General features: G+C 38.8%; 1 protein-coding gene across 3 annotated transcripts in view; it reads right to left on the bottom strand.

The window, feature by feature from the left end:
- Positions 1 to 6,282: 6,282 nt before the first annotated feature.
- Positions 6,283 to 21,110, bottom strand: part of med25 (mediator complex subunit 25) — a 29,827-nt gene continuing 14,999 nt past the window's right edge. For 2 of the 3 annotated variants that reach the window (XM_088339770.1, XM_088339779.1), the window contains exons 15-20: positions 19,149 to 19,325; positions 13,381 to 13,491; positions 13,128 to 13,199; positions 10,371 to 10,541; positions 10,170 to 10,290; positions 6,283 to 6,575 (exon numbers count right to left, since the gene is read on the bottom strand). In XM_088339770.1, the coding sequence (XP_088195896.1) occupies positions 6,472 to 6,575; positions 10,170 to 10,290; positions 10,371 to 10,541; positions 13,128 to 13,199; positions 13,381 to 13,491; positions 19,149 to 19,325 (756 nt within the window). In that variant the 3' untranslated portion in view covers positions 6,283 to 6,471. The remainder of the gene's footprint in view (positions 6,576 to 10,169; positions 10,291 to 10,370; positions 10,542 to 13,127; positions 13,200 to 13,380; positions 13,492 to 19,148; positions 19,326 to 21,110) is intronic. The other variant, XM_088339787.1, reaches the window with a different exon arrangement.

The raw sequence follows: 21,110 nt of genomic DNA, 5'->3' as shown, positions 1-21,110 counted from the left end.
TGAACCCTGCACCTCTGAACCGTGTGGCAAATGCGCTAACCACTCGCATATAATAATTCATATCTCATTAAAATATTTCTAATTTTAAGAATGTTTTTATCATGTTTGTCCTCTCCAGACATTGTGAAACCATTGACCTACATATGTAATCTATCATTTCTAACAGGCAAATTTCCAAATCAAATGAAAGACTACCGACTGGGGGTAGTGTGAGGAGGGTAACGAGGACAGCAGAGAAAATAATCGGGACTACACTTCCCTCCATTCAGGACATTGGCCAGAAGCGCTGCCTATCCCATGCTAAGAACATTACCGGGGACCCCTCTCACCCCCATCATGGACTGTTCACTCTGCTAGCCTCTGGGAAGAGGTTCTGCAGTGTGCGGTGCAGGACCACCAGGCTCCGCAATAGTCTAGTCCCCCTGGCCATTAGACTGTTAAATGGTCAATCTAACATATAGTTAACTTAAATCTAAACGGCTGCTAATCTGACTTTTTGCACTACTGGCAGTTTTTTATAGCTTGCCACTCATTGCACATTGCTCTCTGCACTATGGTAATTACAGCGTTATTGTTACAGTGTTAATGTTACTGTGTACCTGACTTGTTAACCTGACTGCCCATTTTGCACATCTGGTTAGCTACTCTTCTTGCACTATCGGCACTATGGTAAAATACTATACGTAGCCAATTACAATACAACTTTATTTATATCTGTACATTCAAGGAAACTGTGGGGGTCAGATGCATCGACATTTCGTTCTGTATACACGTGTACTAGAATGACAATAAAGTAGATCTGAATCTGAATCTGAAATAGCAAAGGTTATACCAATATACTAAAATGGAAACAAGCAAATTTTTACTAATTATAGACCGGTATCTCTGCTTCCTCAGTTCTCCAAAATATTAGAGAAACTTTACAATAATAGACTAGAAAAGTTTGTAGATAAACATAAATTGATTAATGAAAGTCAATATGGTTTTAGAGCAAACAGATCAGCAATAATGGCTATTATTGATGCAGTAGAAGAAATCACCCATAGCATAGAAAAAAAGAGATACGCAGTCGGGGTATTTATTGACTTAAAAAAAGCATTTGATACCATTAATCATAATATACTATTAAAAAAACTGGAAATATATGGCATCAGGGGCGTGGCTTTGCAATGGATTCAAAGTTAGTTGACGGGGAGGAAGCAATATGTAAAAATGGGAGAGTTGTCGTCTGAATACTTGGACATCTGTTGTGGAGTACCACAGGGTTCTATCCTGGGTCCAAAGTTATTTAATTTGTATATCAATGATATTTTTAATGTTTCGAAACTATTGAAAATAGTAATACTTGCAGACAACACTAACATTTTCTATTCAAATGATAACTACATTGATTTGGTAACCTGTATTAATCCTGAACCAATTCATATAAAAGTATGGAAGGATATTAACAAATTAGCTTTAAATTTAAATAAAACAAAAGTAATATTATTTGGTAATCGCAAGGCAAATCAAGACTTAGAAGTAAAAATGGATGGTGCTGCAATAGAAGCTGTATCAGAAATTAAGTTTTTAGGGGTCATAATAGATAATAAATTAAGCTGTAAAACACACATCAGACACATACAAACTAAAGTATCTAAAGCATTTCAATAATAAAGCCAAATTCATTTTAAACTATAATGCATTGTATTTATTATATTGTTCTCTACTTCTGCCATACTTAACATATTGTGCAGAAGTCTGGGGCAATAATTACAAAAGTTCACGTGCAATTAGAACTATACACAGGGTAGGATATCAAGATCATACTAATATTTTATTCCTGCAGTCCAAACTATTAAAATTAGATGATTTAGTAAAAATGTTACTCTTATACCTTAGTAGTGAATAGTGAAGTATAGTTATATAATTGGTGTGTTTTATAGGGAAGATGAAAGGTTAGAGAATATAAGCATTTGCTTCTGACCTTTTCAAACATATTATGTAATATTATTTTGTTGAGTTATTGTTTTTGTTGTTTTTATTTTAATGTTTGAATAAAGTTTTCATACATTCATACAAAAAAGCATTACAAAAATAAATATTTCCCTTCACCATCATTTTTAAACTTTTCGAAAAAAGCTCCAAGGAGAAGCTTGGCTAGAGCAAAAGAGCGACATGCAGCTCCAGAGCCACAGGTTGTTGACCACAGCCTAATGAATTATCATTGCTCATGTAGCGTGACCACTTAAAAAACAAATTTTGGACAGAAAATACAGAAGCAGGATTCCTTTAGCTCACCAGACAGAAGAGTATGAAACGCTTTTACGTGATCCCTATGAAAGAGGCCCTTGGTGAAGAGCTTCTGTCTGCTGCATTTACTTTGCTGAGTTGAAACTTTTGAGTACATGTTCTGATGTCTTGAGACTGACCCATGCTAAATCCAAAATAGTCTTTTTCAGAAATCAGCAATTACTTCAGGAGAAAATTCAATCAAATTATGATAAGTCTCCTCCACATTTCTCTATTTTGCTCCCAACTTTTAGGGGAGCTTGGACGAAATCCAAACGGCAGTATGAAGTTGCCAGCCTCTTACAACAACCTTGCAATTCAAAATAGTGTTACCACCCGGACCTGTTGTTGACACCCACCGCGCAGAACTGGGCGAGTTTGTGGTTACCCTAAGCAGAAAGATTAAGTCGAGACCACGGAAACATCCATCCATTATCTGCACCGCTTATCCTCAGTAGGGTCGCTAGGGTGCTGGAGCCCATCCCCAGCTATCTTCAGGCAGTGGGCAGGGCACACCCTTAACTGCCTGCCAGCCAGTCACAACCACGGAAACAGTTCAATAGTGTAACCTTAGAAATCCAGTAGAGTACAAGCAGTCCTGTCAATTTCAGGGGCCCACAGATTCTAAAGGCTGATCGTTTTTTAGATTTGTTACTTGATTACAAAATAAGTCAAATAATATGTTTGAAAAGCCTGTTAACGTGAAGAAATAAAGGAAAAAAGCAATATGGTGTAGACTTTGGCACATATTGAATACTTAAAAAATGATCAGGAAACAGCAGGAGAAAGCACTGGAATGTAACAAAATCAAATGTTGAACATGCTCCAGTGTGCAGAGTTAAACTAATGAAGCAGACTTCATACTGACACATTGAATTGCTTTTTCAGCACCATATCCAACAAATCGAAAACAGGATTCTAGCATTGGCAAAAAGCTTTAATCACTGATGTGAGATTAATTATCGCAGTAATTTATACATCACCCGGAGTACTCGTTTTCGATATTAATTTTTCTACCAATTCTGAGCAGGCGAGAAAAGTACATTGGCCTGTGGGGCGTACCAGGGAATGTTAACTTTAGTGTGTTAAATTGGGTTGTTTTTTCAGGGTCTTCTTTTTGCAATGACCAATGTGATCAACCGAGGAGTAAAGACAAGTTGTATATGTCTCCCCTTTTCAGGGCTCAATAACCTCAGAAAAAGAGACTCGGCAAGAAAACGATGCGCTTTGGTGAAGATTAATAGGTGCATACTTTGCATGTAGTTCTAAGAAAAAAGGTAACAGAGAAGACGTCTGTAAGTACTTTTTCTGAAGGGCGTGCACTTTAAAAGGGGCTTCAGACGACAATGTCTAGTGCTGCAGCTGAGTGTGGGCGTAGACGCAGCCGTTCGGGGGCAGGAGCATGGAGGTGGCGAGACAGATGAAGGTAGGCGAGAGCGACGCCAGTCCGGCATTGAGAGACCTACTGCTGATTAGGGGATGAGCAACACAGGAGTCTTTGACCGGGGGCGGTTGAAGCTGGTTAGGGGTACTGTGTAACAGGGGTCCCGAAAATTGGGTTGCGGTGAACTAAATGTAGGGGACCTAATGGACACCAGTGAGAGGGAAGCAGCGATGGAGCCCTTGAGCAGTGCTTTTCTTGAAGTGCGTCGAGGCATACTTGTGTGCCATGTGAACAAATTTTGATATCTCCTCCCACTGGATTTCACAGGACCCGAAAAGAGCAGAATGGTTTTTTTTAGGTCTGGTAATTTAAAAACGTCAAAACGATGAATTATGTCGACATTTTTCTTCAAAATTCTAATCTAGATAGATAGATAGATAGATACTTTATTCATCCCCTAAGGGAAATTCACATTTCCAGCAGCATCCCTGAGCTGAGAACAGTACAATAATAAAGCCAAAAGAATACATTATACAAATACCCAGTGTGACGTGCAAATGCCCACTGTAGCGTGTTATATAGAGTAACTAAATAGTGCTACACAGAATACATATTGCAGTAAGATTCGGTAATATCCAATGTAGGTGGTGTGGTTTAATGTGGGCCTTTACTCTGCCGGGTGGAGTTAAAGAGCCTCATGGCATGAGGAAGAAAAGATCTCTTCAGTCTGTCCGTAGTACAAGACAGTGACAGCAGTCTGTCGCTGAAACTGCTCTTCTGTCTGGAGATAATGCTGTGTAGTGGATGCGATGGATTGTCCATGATTGACCTCAGCTTTTTCAGTGCTCGTCTCTCAGCTACTGTTGTTAGGCTGTCCAGCTCTTTGCCCACAACAGAGCTCGCTTTCCTAGCCAGTTTATTGAGACGAGAGGCATCCTTCTTCTTGACGCTGCCTCCCCAACACGCTGCTGCATAGAAGAGGGCGCTTGCCACTACTGTCTCATAGAATATTTTCAGGAGCTTTTTGCAGATGTTGAAGGAGGCCAGCCTTCTGAGGAAGTAAAGTCGGCTTTGCCCTTTCCTACATAGAGCTTCTGTGTTGGCAGTCCAGTCCAGTTTGTTGTCCAGCTGCACACCCAGGTATTTGTAGGTCTGGACAAATTCTACACATTCTCCCTTGATGGTTACAGGAACCGGGTGAGTTCTGGTTCTCCTGAAGTCCACCACCATCTCTCTGGTCTTGGTGGTGTTTATGTGCAGGTGGTTTGCGTCGCTCCATCGGACAAAGTCCTGAATCAATTTCCTGTACTCCTCCTCCTGCCCGTTTCTGATACATCCCACGATCGCAGTGTCGTCGGCAAACTTTTGCACATGGCAGGACTCAGAGTTGTACTTAAAGTCCGATGTATATAGAGTGAATAGGAACGGAGAGAGAACGGTCCCCTGCGGAGATCCTGTGCTGCTAGACACAGTGTCCGATGTACAGCCCCCCTGTTTCACATACTGGAGTCTGCCTGTCAGGTAGTCAGTAATCCATTCTACAAGGTGTGAGCTAACTCCCATCTCTGTCAGTTTCCTACTCAGTAGCAGAGGCTGTATGGTATTGAAGGCACTGGAGGAGTCCAAAAATGTAATCCTCACAGCCCCCTTCGCCCTATCCAGGTGAGAGAGGGATCGGTGTAACATGTATACTATAGCATCCTCCACTCCCACCTTCTAATGAACTAATCAATTGTTACAAATGACTGTATCCCATTTACCTTATGGTGGCTGAGTATTCTGATCAGATAACTTACCTCAATGGTTTCAAAGTTGTTTCAATTTAAATTATAGTGCTTACCCTCCAAACACAAAGGTGGTGGAGGAGTTGCTATTGGTGTTGTTAAGAATGAGCCTCAACACTCTCATTTAACTGCAGAAGGGTGATGAATTTTAAAGTTGTATAGGTATTTATATTGATAATGGGCAAACGCTCTGGGATTATTATAATTTCATAAATTTTTATCAAATCATCAAACGGAACACAGTGAAATAGCCAAAGAACTAGCTTGTCTGGAGAGCAGGTTTGGTGAAATTTGTCCTAAAATATATGGTGTGGCTCTCAAAAAAAGAGCCAAATGTTTTGCCTTCATGGCTATTTGGGTCAGAAAGGTTCCTGACCCCTGCTTTACCTCATTGTATCCGGTTCAAACAATGAAAGAAATAAATGCCGGCCAAAATGCTGTTTAACATTTTCCACAGATTTTTTTTCTCAAAAGAAAACACTGGTGATAAAGGAACCCAGTGAAAAGTAGGTAGTATTATTTGGTGAATGGATATTTAAGGGGTTGGCCCAGTAGTGTTGCCCATTGAAGCAAAGCAAATATTAAAGGCCCCTGTAAATTGACCTGAGGAAAGGCCCTTAGTGTCCATCTAGACAGGAGGAAAACAAATCATAAGCTCTCTTTTGCAATCTCCTTGGTGACGAAAAACGTCAGTTCCTGGTTGGCCCCTTTGGCGACCGAGAACGCCATCTGGTAGGACTACTTGGCTATGAGCGCCTCACAGCGTGGCTGGGAGGGGCTGACATATTGGAGCAGTTAAAATTAACATGCTGACACTGTTGGCTGCAAATAAAGGGAAAATAATTTACACAGCAGACCATGTTTATTTTACGAAATTAATTGTTTACCTAGCCATGATTACTGAAACATTGTAGGTTTGAAACAGTTAACTTCACATTCACGCAAACACCCAGTCTATCCCGCTTCAAAAATCAACGAAAAATAAGTACAAAAGAGTCCAAAAAAGTAAGTCCAGGATTAGACCTGCTCCCCTTATATGAGGTCCATGAGGATTTCGTCCTCCATGACACTAGAGACTTGAGGCATCCCCGGTTGGGGTACAGCTCCTCGCTGGCCTCCGGACATCAGCATCTGACCTACAAAAACATAATGTGAGAACCCTTAAACCCGGCATGTCAAACATACAGCAACCGGGACGGATATGGCCGTTGAATGAGTTCATCTGGCCCGCCATCAATTTCGGAGTATGTCAAAAAAAGAAGCCAGGCATTTCCATCAAAAGTTTTTGATTTTTTTTTTTTTTTTTTAATAAATGCAAACCAAATGTTCTCTCCAGCCACCAGAGGGTAGTAAATGTGTAAAAGCACTGACGTCCATAATGCAGATTAAATGAGTTGAGAAAGACATTCTCAACGTGATGTGTCCATTTGAAAATGTGATGCAGACTTTAAAGTCTTGCCCGCGCCTAGTAGTTTAATCTGATGTAGTTTAATCTTATTGACCATGCACTACTATAATCTTTATTTTGTATTTCGTGATAAGGGCAAAAAGGATATTTTTTTATAGCTCTCACTTAACTTTGTATAGTATAGTGAGTTGATTCAGGTGGAAATTTGCATTCAGCTGTTAATATAAAGTAAAAGCATCTGAAGCTGAAGTTTCATAACTAGTAGGTTGTGGACCTGTTATCAGTGGGTCACGGGCCTTTGCCTTGCCAACACAATTCGAAGAAAAGAACAACGGAACCCTAACTCCTTAGCAGTAGATGGCGACAATTGCAAATGTGAGTTGACACTCACCATTTCACACAACACAAAAAGACAGATAAAGTTTTTTTTACACATGTTGAACAAGGCTGAACCATTAAAACTGCAAAAAAAAAAATATTTAATTCATTTGAAGGATGGGAACTTGTTCTTGATTTTGGCATGCAATTCGGGTGAAATGGTGGGTCCTGAATTCAGAGCAGTTAAGAATAACTGGTCCAAAGCACTTGGGTGTTACTACCTCGTCATGACAGTAATTCTGTATTGTTTAATCATATAAAGGACGACACAACTAATGGAGTTAATAATGTAGCTCAGTGGTTGGCGGCCACCGGGCCGCGGATCTGTACCAGGCCACACAAAAAAGAAAAATGGATTCCATTATTTTTTTGTTATTGTTTTACTGCTACGTTTCAGACTGACCTTGAACGGGGCCTTTGAGGTGGTATGCTTGAATTACAATCAGTGTGTCACATTGAAAACCAGGATTATTGCAGTGCAGGATGAATCAAAACAAATGTTTTCATATGTAGCCAATCAGCGTGAAGAATGGTCAACTACAGCCCACTAAGTCATGTAAAAAAAATTGTCAACAAAGTTTTCGCAATGGAAAAACTTTAGGCAACTCAGTTGGAGGATGCATCGATTCCTAAGTCAAGAACATGACACACAGACCACATGACACCAACAAGCTTTTTGCGGGGTTGGGTCATTTGGTGTTTGTTTTAATTACATGGCACTCTGATAGATGTGATATTCTGTGTTAAACTGTACAATAGCAACCAAAGTGTGTTGCTATTAGCACTTCCACCTCACAGTTCAGAGGTCCCAGGTTAAATTCCAGCTACCGGCCGCCTTTTGTGAAGTTTGCATGTTCTCCCTGTGGCCTTGTGCACTCTGGTTTCCTACCATTCAAAAAACATGGCTGGGATGGGCCCAGCACTCCCGCGACCCTTGTTGGGATAAGCGGTTCTGAAAATGAATGTGAATTTGGTGCAATGTTACAATTACATCTAAATGTTTGACATGACTATGCAGTATAGGTGGGCGGATCCATCCAAATATAAATATTATCAATACTGAGAAAGTACTTGGATTTTGAACAATACTATTCTCCTGGATTCAATACTGTCTTACCATTTTAACTAGCGCAACAATAAAGCTACTACTAAATTGGAATATTATTCATACATTATAAACTTCATATTTCAAACTTAAATAGTTTTAATAGAACTATTTATATTCATTTTTATACTGTTAAAAGGACAATGTGTATTATTTGACCACTAAATGTCGCTGTACTGTGTAATGCAACCAAAAATTATTGCTGAAAAGAACAGGGAAGAAAACCAACTATGGTGTCAAATATTCACCATGTTTCTTCTTAATCTTTTGCACAGCCTTTTTTTTTTTTACTTTTTTTGTGTACCCGTAGCAGGAAGATGGCTGACAATGATGTCAGCTAAACCTAGGTGAGGCTCATGTTATGTCAGACCTTTCTCAACTTACAAGTATTCTAAAAAATGCACGTTTGTATGACAGTTCATTTATCTTTTAGAGTATTTTAAAGATTGCACCTTTTTATATCTTGACTTAAAGCCATATTGTTTTTTTTCTTTAGAAAAACAAGTTTTCTTTAGCCCTAGGAGGTGCTAAATAATACAGTCCATTTTAAGTTTCTTTTTTTTAATTAAAAAAAACAAAAAACATTTCTAGTGCGTAAAATCTTTGTGCCGTGTTTATCGTAGTTGAAAGCTAACTCAAGGGAGGAAGGGTTTAATTATTTAATGTTCATGGTATTTCCAAGCTAAGAGTATAAATATCGGATCGGTATTGATCGATACTAACCTGCATTTACTTGGAACGGTTCAATACAAAAATTCCAAGTATCGCCCAACCCTACTATATAGTGAATTAACACTCGTTGTTGTTACTACTGTTATTATAACTAAGATCAAAGCAGCGCCGCCGCAAGCGGCAGCCTTTCCAGCAGCTCCGTGTTATTTCACACTTTGTGATTTATTGTTTTAAGTGTCTGCTTCTGTTTCGGGTGTTTTTCGTCCCGTTTGACAACTACACTTATGATTACTTTCTATCCTATCATTATGGGTTTTGACGCACAAAAATGCGTTTATTCGAGGAATCAACTCCTTGCCCTGAAGAATTCTCGTGCCGGCGTGATGAGGGGGCCCTATCGTGAATGCAGAACCGGAGCTAGCTAAGCGGCTAGCGGCGTTATAAGTCTTCGGTACCGTCCGTAATCATGGTAAATGTGAACTCTCTACCAAATAAGACCGACAAACTAGCAGTGCTGGTGAAAAACATCAAAGGTACTGTACAGGGAGTACAGTTTGCAGTGTTTTACGGAAACGTGGCTCACGTCTAGCATCCCGGACGCTAACGTGGAGGTACCAGGAGCTACCCGGCTTCAGCGCTGTTAGGCAGAGACACGAAAGCCTGCAGGAAGCGGAGAGGAGGTGGACTCGCCATCTACGTGAATACGAGGTGGTGTAACCCTGGGCACAAAGATTTCCATCTGCTGCAGGGACATCGAACTTTTGGACTAGCGTGTGACGTCATCCACTCCGCGGTTGCTAAACTACAACACAGCACCCTAAGGGCATTCTGTTAGTAAACAATAAAGGATACTGCTGGAAGTGTGAATTTCCCGACAGGGATGAATAAAGTATCTATCTATTTAATAAATGTTATAATTGTTATCATTTTTAAAAAAATACATACATGTTTAATGCCGCCCTTGGCCCCCGGCCGTGTGAATATCATCAGACAATAAGCCGGTCTGTGGTACAGAAAGATTGCCGACTACTGATGCTGACCATGGGGGGACAAAAGCCAAAGACATTTAAGTTGAACTTTGTGAGTGTGTCTCAGAAGTTGGCTATTTTGAAAACTGACATCTCCCCACCCTCTAAAAAACAAGGAACGCTATATCATGAGTATAACCTGGCATGGGCTGCCTCCACTGCGCTTGCATTGAAGCACCTGGTCCAGGTGCCGAGTGGACCATTTGCTGGCCGAGTCCCTGGTGCGACATCATGCCGGGCATGTGAGAAACGCCCCCTTGCTGTGAGGGAGAGAAACAAAGTTTTTCTGCCCTTAATTCTCGAGACAAACACACTTGCAGTCGAGTGTTGTGAATCTGACCGGCTGCTGCTGGCTTAGGAGGAGGCTCCGGAGTTGTGGGTTGGCCCCCGGGTTGGCCAAACGAAGAATGGGGCCCTGAGGCGGAGCTTGGCCTCCCTGCGTCACCTGATTGGGAGGTGCACCAGCGACTGGCGGCTGCTGGCTGTTGGGGCCGGCGGCTCTCATACTCATCTAAAGTCAAAGTTCACATGTTAGTTGGTATGCCCGCTGGCTCAGTGTATATTGTGTTTTCCACCCTGTTGCACACACAAGTTACAATGAATACGTAATATATTTTTCATGAATACAAGTAACCTATTACAACATTCATTACAAATGCATGTTGTTAAGCACATTGGCATGCGGCTACAATGTAAAATAAGAATGGAGGTTAAAGTCTCGGGACATGATGACATGAAAAAAACACTGTGTTGTTAAAATATCATGCTATTTAGTACATGTTTCAAGCATGCTTTTTATGGAGGGCCCCGGAGAATACTGAATACATTCGGGATGGATCAAAAGCGGACAATCAAACTACAGTTGAGGATTTTCTTATTTATTTCATTGTAATAATTTCCCTAGATTTGGTAAGCAAGTATTGAGAAAGCACATTAAGAGGTAGTGTGAAGCGGCTTTTTCCAGAATGAGTTTAGAATATTAAAAAAAAAAAAAAAAAAAAAAGGTCAAAAAGGTATATGTAACAAAAAGGGCAAAGAAGGGGTCAGTCTTCACAAAATCCCTTAAGGAAAAGGTAAGAAGTCAAAATAGATCGGGACAGGCAAAGCAAATGCAATATGCAGCACACATTTTGTCCGCCATCGAAATTAACATTTAAAGAGTCCAACACAGAACTAAATGAACTGTCCTCTGAATAAGACATTATTGTAAGTGATTTAACTCACTTCAGTCTCTGATAAAATGACTAATTTATGCCCCTGCCACGGAGTAGCTTCGTCCACACAGCCAAATACAGGAACCACAGAGAGGTCCCCTGCTCAACTCAATTTGATTTTTTTCTTATATTTATTCTTAAATATACCAAACATGGGAAACGTTAAATATAGCACAAGTAGAGATATCACAAACATCTCAAGTTTTTGTTAATGCTGGACTGTGTTGAGGATATCTAATAAACAAAGGGCCCCAAACTACACTTTCTTTAGTCAGTACCGAAAATTAAAATGAATTCAGTAGTGTATTTCACATGTTACGAGGACAATAAATGTGTCACTTACAATACAATAGTTTCTTTTAATCATAACATCTGAAACGCACAACAAAATTAACATTCATCTCTGGTACCATAAATAAATAAAGAGTGATAAGTAGTGATAATCGACTGCCTTTTCGCAAGTCATCCGTACCACGGGTGGTCCAGTGCTATGAAAACGAAGCTAAACTTGGACCTGTTAAGACTGCAGGGCAAAATAGAAAGTTTATGTTTTATGGACGTTTTATGTGAAGAACCCACAGTGTTATTTGGGTATCTTTTCTTTCATAGTGTTATTATTTATTTTCTGACTTTTGTTCTGTGAATAATCCAGAAAGGGTTAGTTGGTTGTTATTATTTTATGATTTATTTATTTTTCTCTTTTTTTGTTAATGAATGAAACTGGCACTGATATTTGGGAATTTGACGGATATCTAAATTGCGATATTATGAAGCCAATATAGGCGATTAGAAAAATGGAGGAACATTTTGTGAATTGATGAGGTCTAGGGTGAAAGACCGTGTGGGACTGTGAAGCATGGTGGTTTAAGTATCATGGTATGGGCATGTTTCTCCCACTCTGGTGTTGGGCCCATTTATCGCATACCAGGGATCATGGATAAGTTTAAGTATGTCAAGATATGTGAAGCGGTTATGTTGCCTTATGCTGAAGAGGACACGCATTTGAAATGGGTGTTTCAACAGCAAACCAATAAAACTAATGTTATGAAGTGGCCAGCCCAATCCCCAGATCTCAATCCAATCAAGAAATTGTGGGGTGGTATCAAAAATGCTGTTAGTGAAGCAAAACCAAGAAATATAAATTAATTGTGGAATGTTGTTAAGCAATCATGGAATGAAAACAACTGAAAGGTGCCACAAGCTGGTTGACTCAATGCCATACAGATGTGAAGCAGCTATTAAAAACTGTAGTCATGCAACTGAATATTAGAATTGCTAAATCCTAACTTTTTTGGGGAAATTCTAAATAGTTTTAAGTTTGTACAGTCAACAACAGACACTGCTATTCTTAAAAAAACACCCCTTTTAACTATTTGCCCAATTGCACAGCCTTCTAAGTGTGCCTATTATGAATGTTGGGTCTTGTTTGTTTTCTGAGAATCGACTGCACATACAGGTAACTTGTTTGGCATGTATCATTAAAAAAATATACTAAAAACTGAGATATTCTGGTTAGTCACATTGCACAGCTATTATTTTAACCCTGAGTGTGTCACATACAATGTTTAATGTCAATATCAATGAACACAAACACAACTCTGATAGGATTTATGTTTATTTTATGAATTTTGTATAGTTAGGAAAACAGATGTTGATTTTGGCTTTCTGATAAACAATACATTTTTACATTTAGGCCCTCCTGCAATTGCCACACTTTTTCTTGTCACAAACTGACCCGGGCCCTCATCAGAGAAGGCAAAAGTTATGTGTCCCTCAAAAGAAAATGTTTGGGGACCACCTGCTTATAAGCAATGTTCACTACGTTGTTATCAATGAAAATAAAAACAATTTCAAATCTATTTGCCTATGTAAGCACATCTCACCATGTTGTTCTGCCTCTGCTGCTCCTCCATCATAGTGACCTGACTAACAGGAGGAATGCCCACCACCACCGACTGAAGAGGAGGAGGGTGAAAAGAAAAGCAAAAAGGAGGAAGGTTTTTGGTGGTGTAATCAGTAAGAAAGAAAGATTCCGTTAAAAGAAGTGGGTGAGCGGAAGTACAGGCATGCAGGTCAGCAGCACCAGGCAGTGTGAGCTTTTGTGTGTGCGCACGTGTTGTTGCTGTTGTTACCAACCTGCTGCTGCACGTTGCCGTGGGAGACAGGGATGGGGCCCGGAGGGCGATTAAGGAAGCTCTGGTTGGATGGGACTTGACCAGGTTGCATTGGACCAGCGCCTCCACTCATCTGCCCAAATAAAGCAAGTATTGTATTTTAAACACTAAAAGGCACACCAAATTATGAGGTTTCCCCACTCCCTTACACGTGTGTCAATAACTTCTTGGTTTATATGTAATCGTATGTAAAACAACCTGTATAGTATTTTGTTGAAAGACTTTATTTTCATAGGTGAAAAAGTGGAGGGACTGTTTAAGGTACCAGAAATCACTATGCGTAAAAATAGTGTGGTAATAAAAAAGATCAGAGGCCTTTTCGTATGTCATTTATACAACTGGTGGTCTACTGGTAATGTGTCGACACACTCACCGGAACTTCTCGTGTTTGATTCCGTTTTTATACAATGTTTTGAAATTATAGTCAGCAATGTTTATTGAGGGTGGCACGGCAGCTGGGCTATATACATATTATATATGTGTGGAGGTCCAAGGTTCAATTCCAGCTATCACCCTCCCTATGCGGAGTTTTCATGTTCTCCCTGTGCCTGCGTGGGTTTCCTCCAAGTACTCCGGTTTCCTCCCATAGTGCCAAAAAACATGCATGGCAGGTTAGTGGGAAGCTCCAAATTGTGCCTAGGTCTCAATGAGTGCGTGTGTTGTCTGTGTTCCTTGCGAGTGTCTGGCACTCAGTTCAAGGTGTCCCTGCCAGAAGATGGCTGGGATAGGCTATAAGAACCTGGGAAAACCCTGGTGAGGATGAGCGGTCTGGAAAATGGATGGATGGGTGTTTATCAATATCATAAATCATTGCATATCATTGCTTGAATACGTAAAACCTTGTATTTTAACACATACCAATAATAACTGTATGCATTTCCAATCTTATTGGCCATATTCTGTAGAATATAAGGCACACTGGGTTATATGGCGCACATTTAAATTTCTGGAAAGGATTGTGGGTTAATAGTCCGGAAAATATGATAATTAAGTTAGTAGAATAATCACAGTCCTAAAAATCTAAATATTGACAGTCCCTAAAATTGGAATCCACATTGCCTAATGATAAACGTTTAAAGAAATTTAAAACATATTTTAAAAAATTTAAAACTCCATTGTATGAATGAATTCATATGACAAAATATTTAAAACACTAAGCATACAACTGATAGAATACTACTTAAAGTAAAAACTTGAATTTAGGAAGTAAATAATTTGCATTGTTGAAAAAAATGTTTAGTTCAAATCTACTAAACATTACCAAACATCAAATTGTAGTTTAAGTGTACTAAAACGGGTGACTTGCAAACAAACCATAATTACATACCAAAACATAAAAAAATGTTTCTTCTGAAAACCAAAGATTCGAAAACGACAACATTACAATATTAAATAGCCCAAAGAAATGTTTTTAAGTGAAGAAACAGATTAAATGGTTAAATATAATATAACGGTTAAATATCAACTTTTCATTTCAATTCATTAGAACCTCATTGCCAAAGTCAGTCAGTTTAATTGATTTGGTTAAAAAAAACGTTTTCAATACAATTAAGACTGAATAAAATAACATTGAAGCAATTTTGCTTGTGGTCTACATAAAATGGGAGAATGTTTAAACATGCTCAATAATTCCGACAATATTCAGCATAAACATTGAAAATAAAATTGGTCCTCTAGTGGTGCTTTTCGCATGACAACAATCTTAGATCAGGTATGTACACACTGCCATCCACTGGTGTTGAGAGTCAAAGTATTTTCTTCAATTTCCTAAGGTAAAACTCAAGCAGAATTCTAATTAATAATGAATTCCTAAAGATAATGTTCAGATAGAAGCAAGCACAATTCAAAAGGTATACATGAGAAAAAAGTATCACATTTGTGCAGGTTACTCGGACATCAATTCAAGCAGTCAGTAGAATGAAATGTGTCATTATACAAAATAACTGAATATGCTTCATTTAACCAAAACGAAGCAAGAAGGAAACCGATTTAAATGTGAGAAAGTGATTAAGAGTGAAGAAAATAGAGATCGTCTCAAAATCATAGTAATACAAACATGCGTAGTGTGGAGATCCTTAATGTGCCGGAACCCCGGACTTCCGGCATACTTTCTACGGAAAAGCATGACACATTAGCAGTCTGTAGTACGTTCAGCCTATCCCGACGACCGGGTGCAAATTTAAATTTTAATTACTTCTCAGGATTGCTGCTGCCTGTATTAGCAATGCAACACTGAATATGTGATGATACACAAGAGGCCGCGAGAGAGAAAAAAAATCATTATTGTTTTATGTGTTTGGCTGCATCTAAAATCTCAAGACACGCACAGTCTTTGTGAGGATGTACAATTAGCTGAATAACTCAATAACCTTTGGAAACAGGCAAGACACATTCATGCAGAATAATTGTAGATTTAGAATATGTCTCTGCATTGCTGCATATTCTCTACAAGAACGAACTACTAGTACATAAGTTTACTGAAGAATTTACTCTGAACAACTCTGAACGACTCAATGCATTTGTTAAGTCTTTCTCTCCTGAAAATTAAAATGGCAATTTTTCTGAGGTCCTTTCAACAATTAACCTCTATCAAAACAATACCATTAAGCATTACAGAATAGCAAGGATAAGGCAAATGAGGTTTCATTTAACAAAGTACTAGAGAGGAGGGAGTCTAAAGGGGGCTGCTTCGTAAGTCCTTGTAGATTGGCATACTGCATGTATGTCATGTCTCTTTCAATATATGTGACAACTGCGCTACCCGCTCTCTATTATTCAAGACAGTCCAACTTTAGCTATGCCCGATCTTATAATTATCAACAGTGCTTAAATCAAGGCAGGGACTAGGGAATTGCAGCAAACCCATTTTAGGCCCTTAACCTTACTTATTAGGCTTGAAAAGAAACCAGAGCTCTTTGATTTAGGTTTCGACTTTAATATTGGTTCATTTTGGTACAATCCACAACGTATTCAAATGGAATTGAATTTGGGTTTTATTGTTTTTCATCTTAACACTACAAAATCCCCAATTGCCGGACTGGTATTGATCTGTTAGTGTATTTGGCCACACAGCGTTGTGATATTTTTGGTTTAATCTTCTAGTGACACCACTATGGTTACTATGAATGTGAACCAGGTGTTTGAGGTGGTGCGTTTTAAATAAAGACAATATGGTTTGCACAGGTATCCAACGTCAGGTATTGCAAATCTCACTCTGGAAGCAAAGTCCCTGCCCGCTGAATCAAACCAAATTTTTGGTGTTCTACATCAGGTAAATCTGAGTGGAGAACGGTTAACAGCAGCCCATTAAGTCAAGTGACAATTATTATGCTGGATGTGTCTTAAATACACAAGTAAACCAAGCTAGAAGCCATTAAAAAATGGCAATAAAGAAAGGATCTATCATTGCAGTTTGATGTACAATATTGACAACAGAACAATCAGTGCAAGGAGACCGCACAACACTAACTTACTTTTAATTACCGTATTTTCGGCACTATAAGGCGCACCTAAAAGTCTTAATGTTTTTCAAAAGCTGACCATGCGCCTTATAATACAGTGCGCCTTATTTATGGATCAATTTTAAATCGCAAAGTCTTGCAACTAACTTGCAGCCGCCGATTAGATTTCCCCCCGAACGCCAAGTAGTCCGCCGTGTATGCTGGGATTTATTTACCGGCGTTTCATTGGCTAACCAATGTGTCAATCATCATTTGAATCGATCACTATTGGCCAAAGTTATTCGGAGGTCAAGGGGCGGATCCTTTTTATCATTTACAGGCTAGCATAGGCTTAAGCTGTAAAACAAAGCCTACAATTGCCGAAAAAGATGTGTCAATCATCAGTTGAATCGATCACTATTGGCTAAAGTAATTTGGAGGTCAAGGGGCGGATCCTTTTTATCATTTACTGGCTGGCATAGGCTTAAGCTGTAAAACAAAGCCTGCAATTGGCCGAAAAAGATGAATGCGTATAGCACGTGGTTGAAAAAAGCATTTTTTTACTATTCTGTATTTGTAAATATTTTATTCTCCTGGATTTACCAAACTCACGGATATAAGAGGACCATGGCTGCACATGATTATTGAAGACAACGACTTCGGTGAGCTACTCCGGCTATATATTTTCCCTGTATCTTGTTTCAGACTGAACTCGATGTTTCTGTGATAAGCGGTGCAGATAATGGATGGAATGGAGTGTCTATTTTTAAATTAAACTCAATTCCAAGTTCATTGTCATATGCACAGTAAAGTTGCGAGCGAAAAAGAAAATAGAAACTAAGGAATGGTTGGCATTTCTTGAATCCCAAGACTTTAACCTTCCGAATGATATTTGGAACTATACATTTGATTGACATCGTGCGGACACAGCATCCGCACGTGTTCTTGACACGTATTTGCTTCTTTGCAAGCTTTTGGAATGTTAAGGGGGAAATAAGTTTAACTGAACTATCTGACTGTTTTGTCGACGTTCCCATTGTAGCGCCTTATAATCCGGTGCGTCTTATGTATGTCAAATATAGGACCAAAAAACTATTTTTTTGGGGTGCGCCCTATAACCCAGTGCGCCTTATAGTGCGGAAAGTACGGTAGTTAGTTTGTATTTTTAATTACTTGAGAAGCGACTCGACATGATATTTTTCATTCATTGTAAAGATAGCGACCAGAGTGTGTTGCCCATGTCATGTCATGTATTGCATACGACTATACATTGGACTTTATAACTATTGTTGTCATTATTGAAATTATAATAAAAAAGTACATGTTTAAAGCCAACCTTGGGCTGGGCAGTGAAAATATTGTGAGACATTAAAACTGGTCTGTGACAGGGAAAAGGTTGCGGACCCCTGCATTAGACAACAAGGCACATGTAGGGAAGCAATATCATCTCCAAACCCTAGTTCTCTTAATTTGTGAAATTGTATTAAAAGAGAAAAGAGTACCTTACATACACCTTTCCTTGCATTAAAGGGCTCTTTCGCTTAGCATGCACTCAGAGGTAACAACTAAGTAGTTCATATCAGCCATGCAAGCTGACTATCCCAACAAAAATTATATTTCTTTTTTATTGTAGACACTATAAACTAGTCAACTGTGCAAAGCAAAACTCCACGTGCATAACTGTATATTTAGCAGAATGGTGTATACATGTGGTCGTGTTTTAAAATGAACATTAGTGTTAACATTAAGAGCCTAAAACTTAATCTAGGTGGCAAAAATCTTCTTTGCGAATGCATACGGGTCGCATGGTCGTCTGTAAGCCAGAACAACCACACGACAAGATGGCAACTTGCTATGAGCTCGAATTTCGAGCACCTGTCTTTCACAAAAGTACAACTGCTGCATTTTGGTAGCAAACAGTATGTCTTGAGATGAAAAGACTGAAAGTATTAAAAAATTAAGTGGATAAGATGCGAGAGAAACGGTTTTCTCTTGCCTTTTTCTTCCCCACACTTGACCAAATATGTCACAATAACATTATTAACGATACTTGAAATCAGCCAAATTAGATCTTTTGACAGATGATTTAGTTAGTTACAGACAGGCTGATGGTGAGAGCTTAAACTACTGCCATTAGCCTCTTGATCAGATGCAGTGGTGTGCCTACACTGAATGAAACTTCACAAGCGACAACCACAAAAAACCCGGCACTTCCCTTTGTTAAATTCCCCTTATCATCATCATCTTTCCGCTTCATTGGAGCACCATCGAATGATGGGTGCACACTCACCGCACGGTGACTTTGAATCTGCTTGTGGTTGGTGATGACCTGCCGGATGCCGTTGACGAAGCCACTCTGGTCATTGGGGATGAGGCCCATGAAGATGCGCTTCTTAGAAGAGTAGAGCAGCATGAGGACACGCACTTCACATGGGGATGTAGTGTGCGGGAAATGGACACATCCGGCCTAGGACCAAAAGGAGAAAAAGTTTGTCAAATATTGTAATGTGTCTAATCTATGGATATTTAAGAGTGAAAACAATTAGGTAACAAAATGATCAGGTGATGGTATAATGGTGGTCTGTAAGGCCGTTTGAGACCTTTTGTGTTTAGGGGCTTTACAAATAGACGTGACTTGACAAAATAAAAGGTAAAATATTACGTCATAATTATTGGTTCAATAGAAGAAGAGAGGCCCAACACTTGGTTGAATTATGTCATACTACTAAAAAAAACTCAATCAGCATAAATCCATTGCCCAAAAGATTCCAAGCACTTATGTTTTTTTGTATATATATATTTTTTTTAGTGTAGACTAGCAAAACTTAGTCGGGTCTACTCTTGAGTCTCTGCTTTTCTGTGTTGAGCACACGGGGCATTGGAGAGCAGGGGCATTAGTCGCACAGATGCTGCAAACTATGGCTCGGCACACATCAAATGATGTTATGATTGGATCGGTTTTGCAAAATATATTGAATACAATACGTTCTGTATTGTTTTTAGAATGTTTATTTGCAGCATTCTAGCCTTTGTTCTTCAGAGAACCCGTCAATTACAATTGACAGCTCAATACTTATGCAAAATGTGGAAAGGTTTTGTACTTTAGAGATTTGTATAACGATTACCTAAAGCACACATGTAAAAGTCAAGGCAAGATGGCTGGATGTTGCCAACGAGGATTTCTACGGCCCCTGAGATTATTTTATTCATTATTGTATCATACATCAGTAATAATGTGTTCTTTTCACTTTACATTTGTTCTCCTTAAAAACGTTGTTTTTGCTTAATAATTTTTTGCAATTTATTGTATTGTATTTTAATCTATATTTAAAAAAATATTTCAAAGTCATGATTAGTAGAAATGTGTTGATTTTTTTCTTAAATTAGCTCACCTCTGCAAAAATAGAAATGCTAGGCTATTGATGATGCCTCACATGATATTAGCTTAATGTTCATGTTTTCGGGATTTCTATATAAAGGAACTTTGTAATTTATGCTTGTTGGAAATTAAAGATTCCTGACAGAGCCTTAGGAAAACATTGCACTTTTCATCTAAGCATTTGGTGCCGTTCAATAACACAGAGCTTGTATGGATAGAAGTGACTTAACGTATTAGTTCGGTTTATTGCAGAACACAATAACATGCCCACAATCATATGAATATGAACTTTGGCCCTAACAATGTCAGTATCATCATGCTCCTATTTTGTTGTTGTTGTGATAATAAATGCTCACAAACAAAGTGAGGATTTATTGATCGATTGTGGTGTTGTAATAACATGGTACCAATGCAGAGGTCAGCCAATTTCAAGAATAAAAAACTAAATTAATATAATAATAATAATAATGCAAAATGGGATCTGTTGACAAATAGATGCCAGTTGAATTGAGCTGTCCACATGTGATTCCTTGAAGAACACATTCAGTATTTGAATTAGTAATTTTGTGACGCTTAAAATATTTATGTTTATGGTCACAAGTTTTAAGGTATCACACAATTTAGTCATAAGGTCAGTGGGGCATTTTTGGAATGTGTAAATTGGGTTTTTGTCTGGAAAATCGAAAAGCAAACTGTTTGAGGAGCAAGACAAGGGTATTTACGTTTTTTTGTAAAAGACATAGAATGGCGGTCTGGCGACCATTTCTTGACGTTTTGTATGGCTCCTGGGCATTTACTTAAAAAAAATAATAATATGCGAATTTAAATTCAAGTGTAATATAGGTTATGCTTGGGTGGTTTATGCCATTTACT

Source organism: Urocampus carinirostris, chromosome 1 (genome assembly GCF_059441175.1).
Source record: "Urocampus carinirostris isolate Australia breed hairy pipefish chromosome 1, RoL_Ucar_1.0, whole genome shotgun sequence".
NCBI classification, from domain to species: Eukaryota; Metazoa; Chordata; class Actinopteri; order Syngnathiformes; family Syngnathidae; genus Urocampus; species Urocampus carinirostris.
The sequence above is the reverse complement of the archived record's forward strand: the minus strand, read 5'-3'. Positions and strand labels throughout refer to the sequence as shown.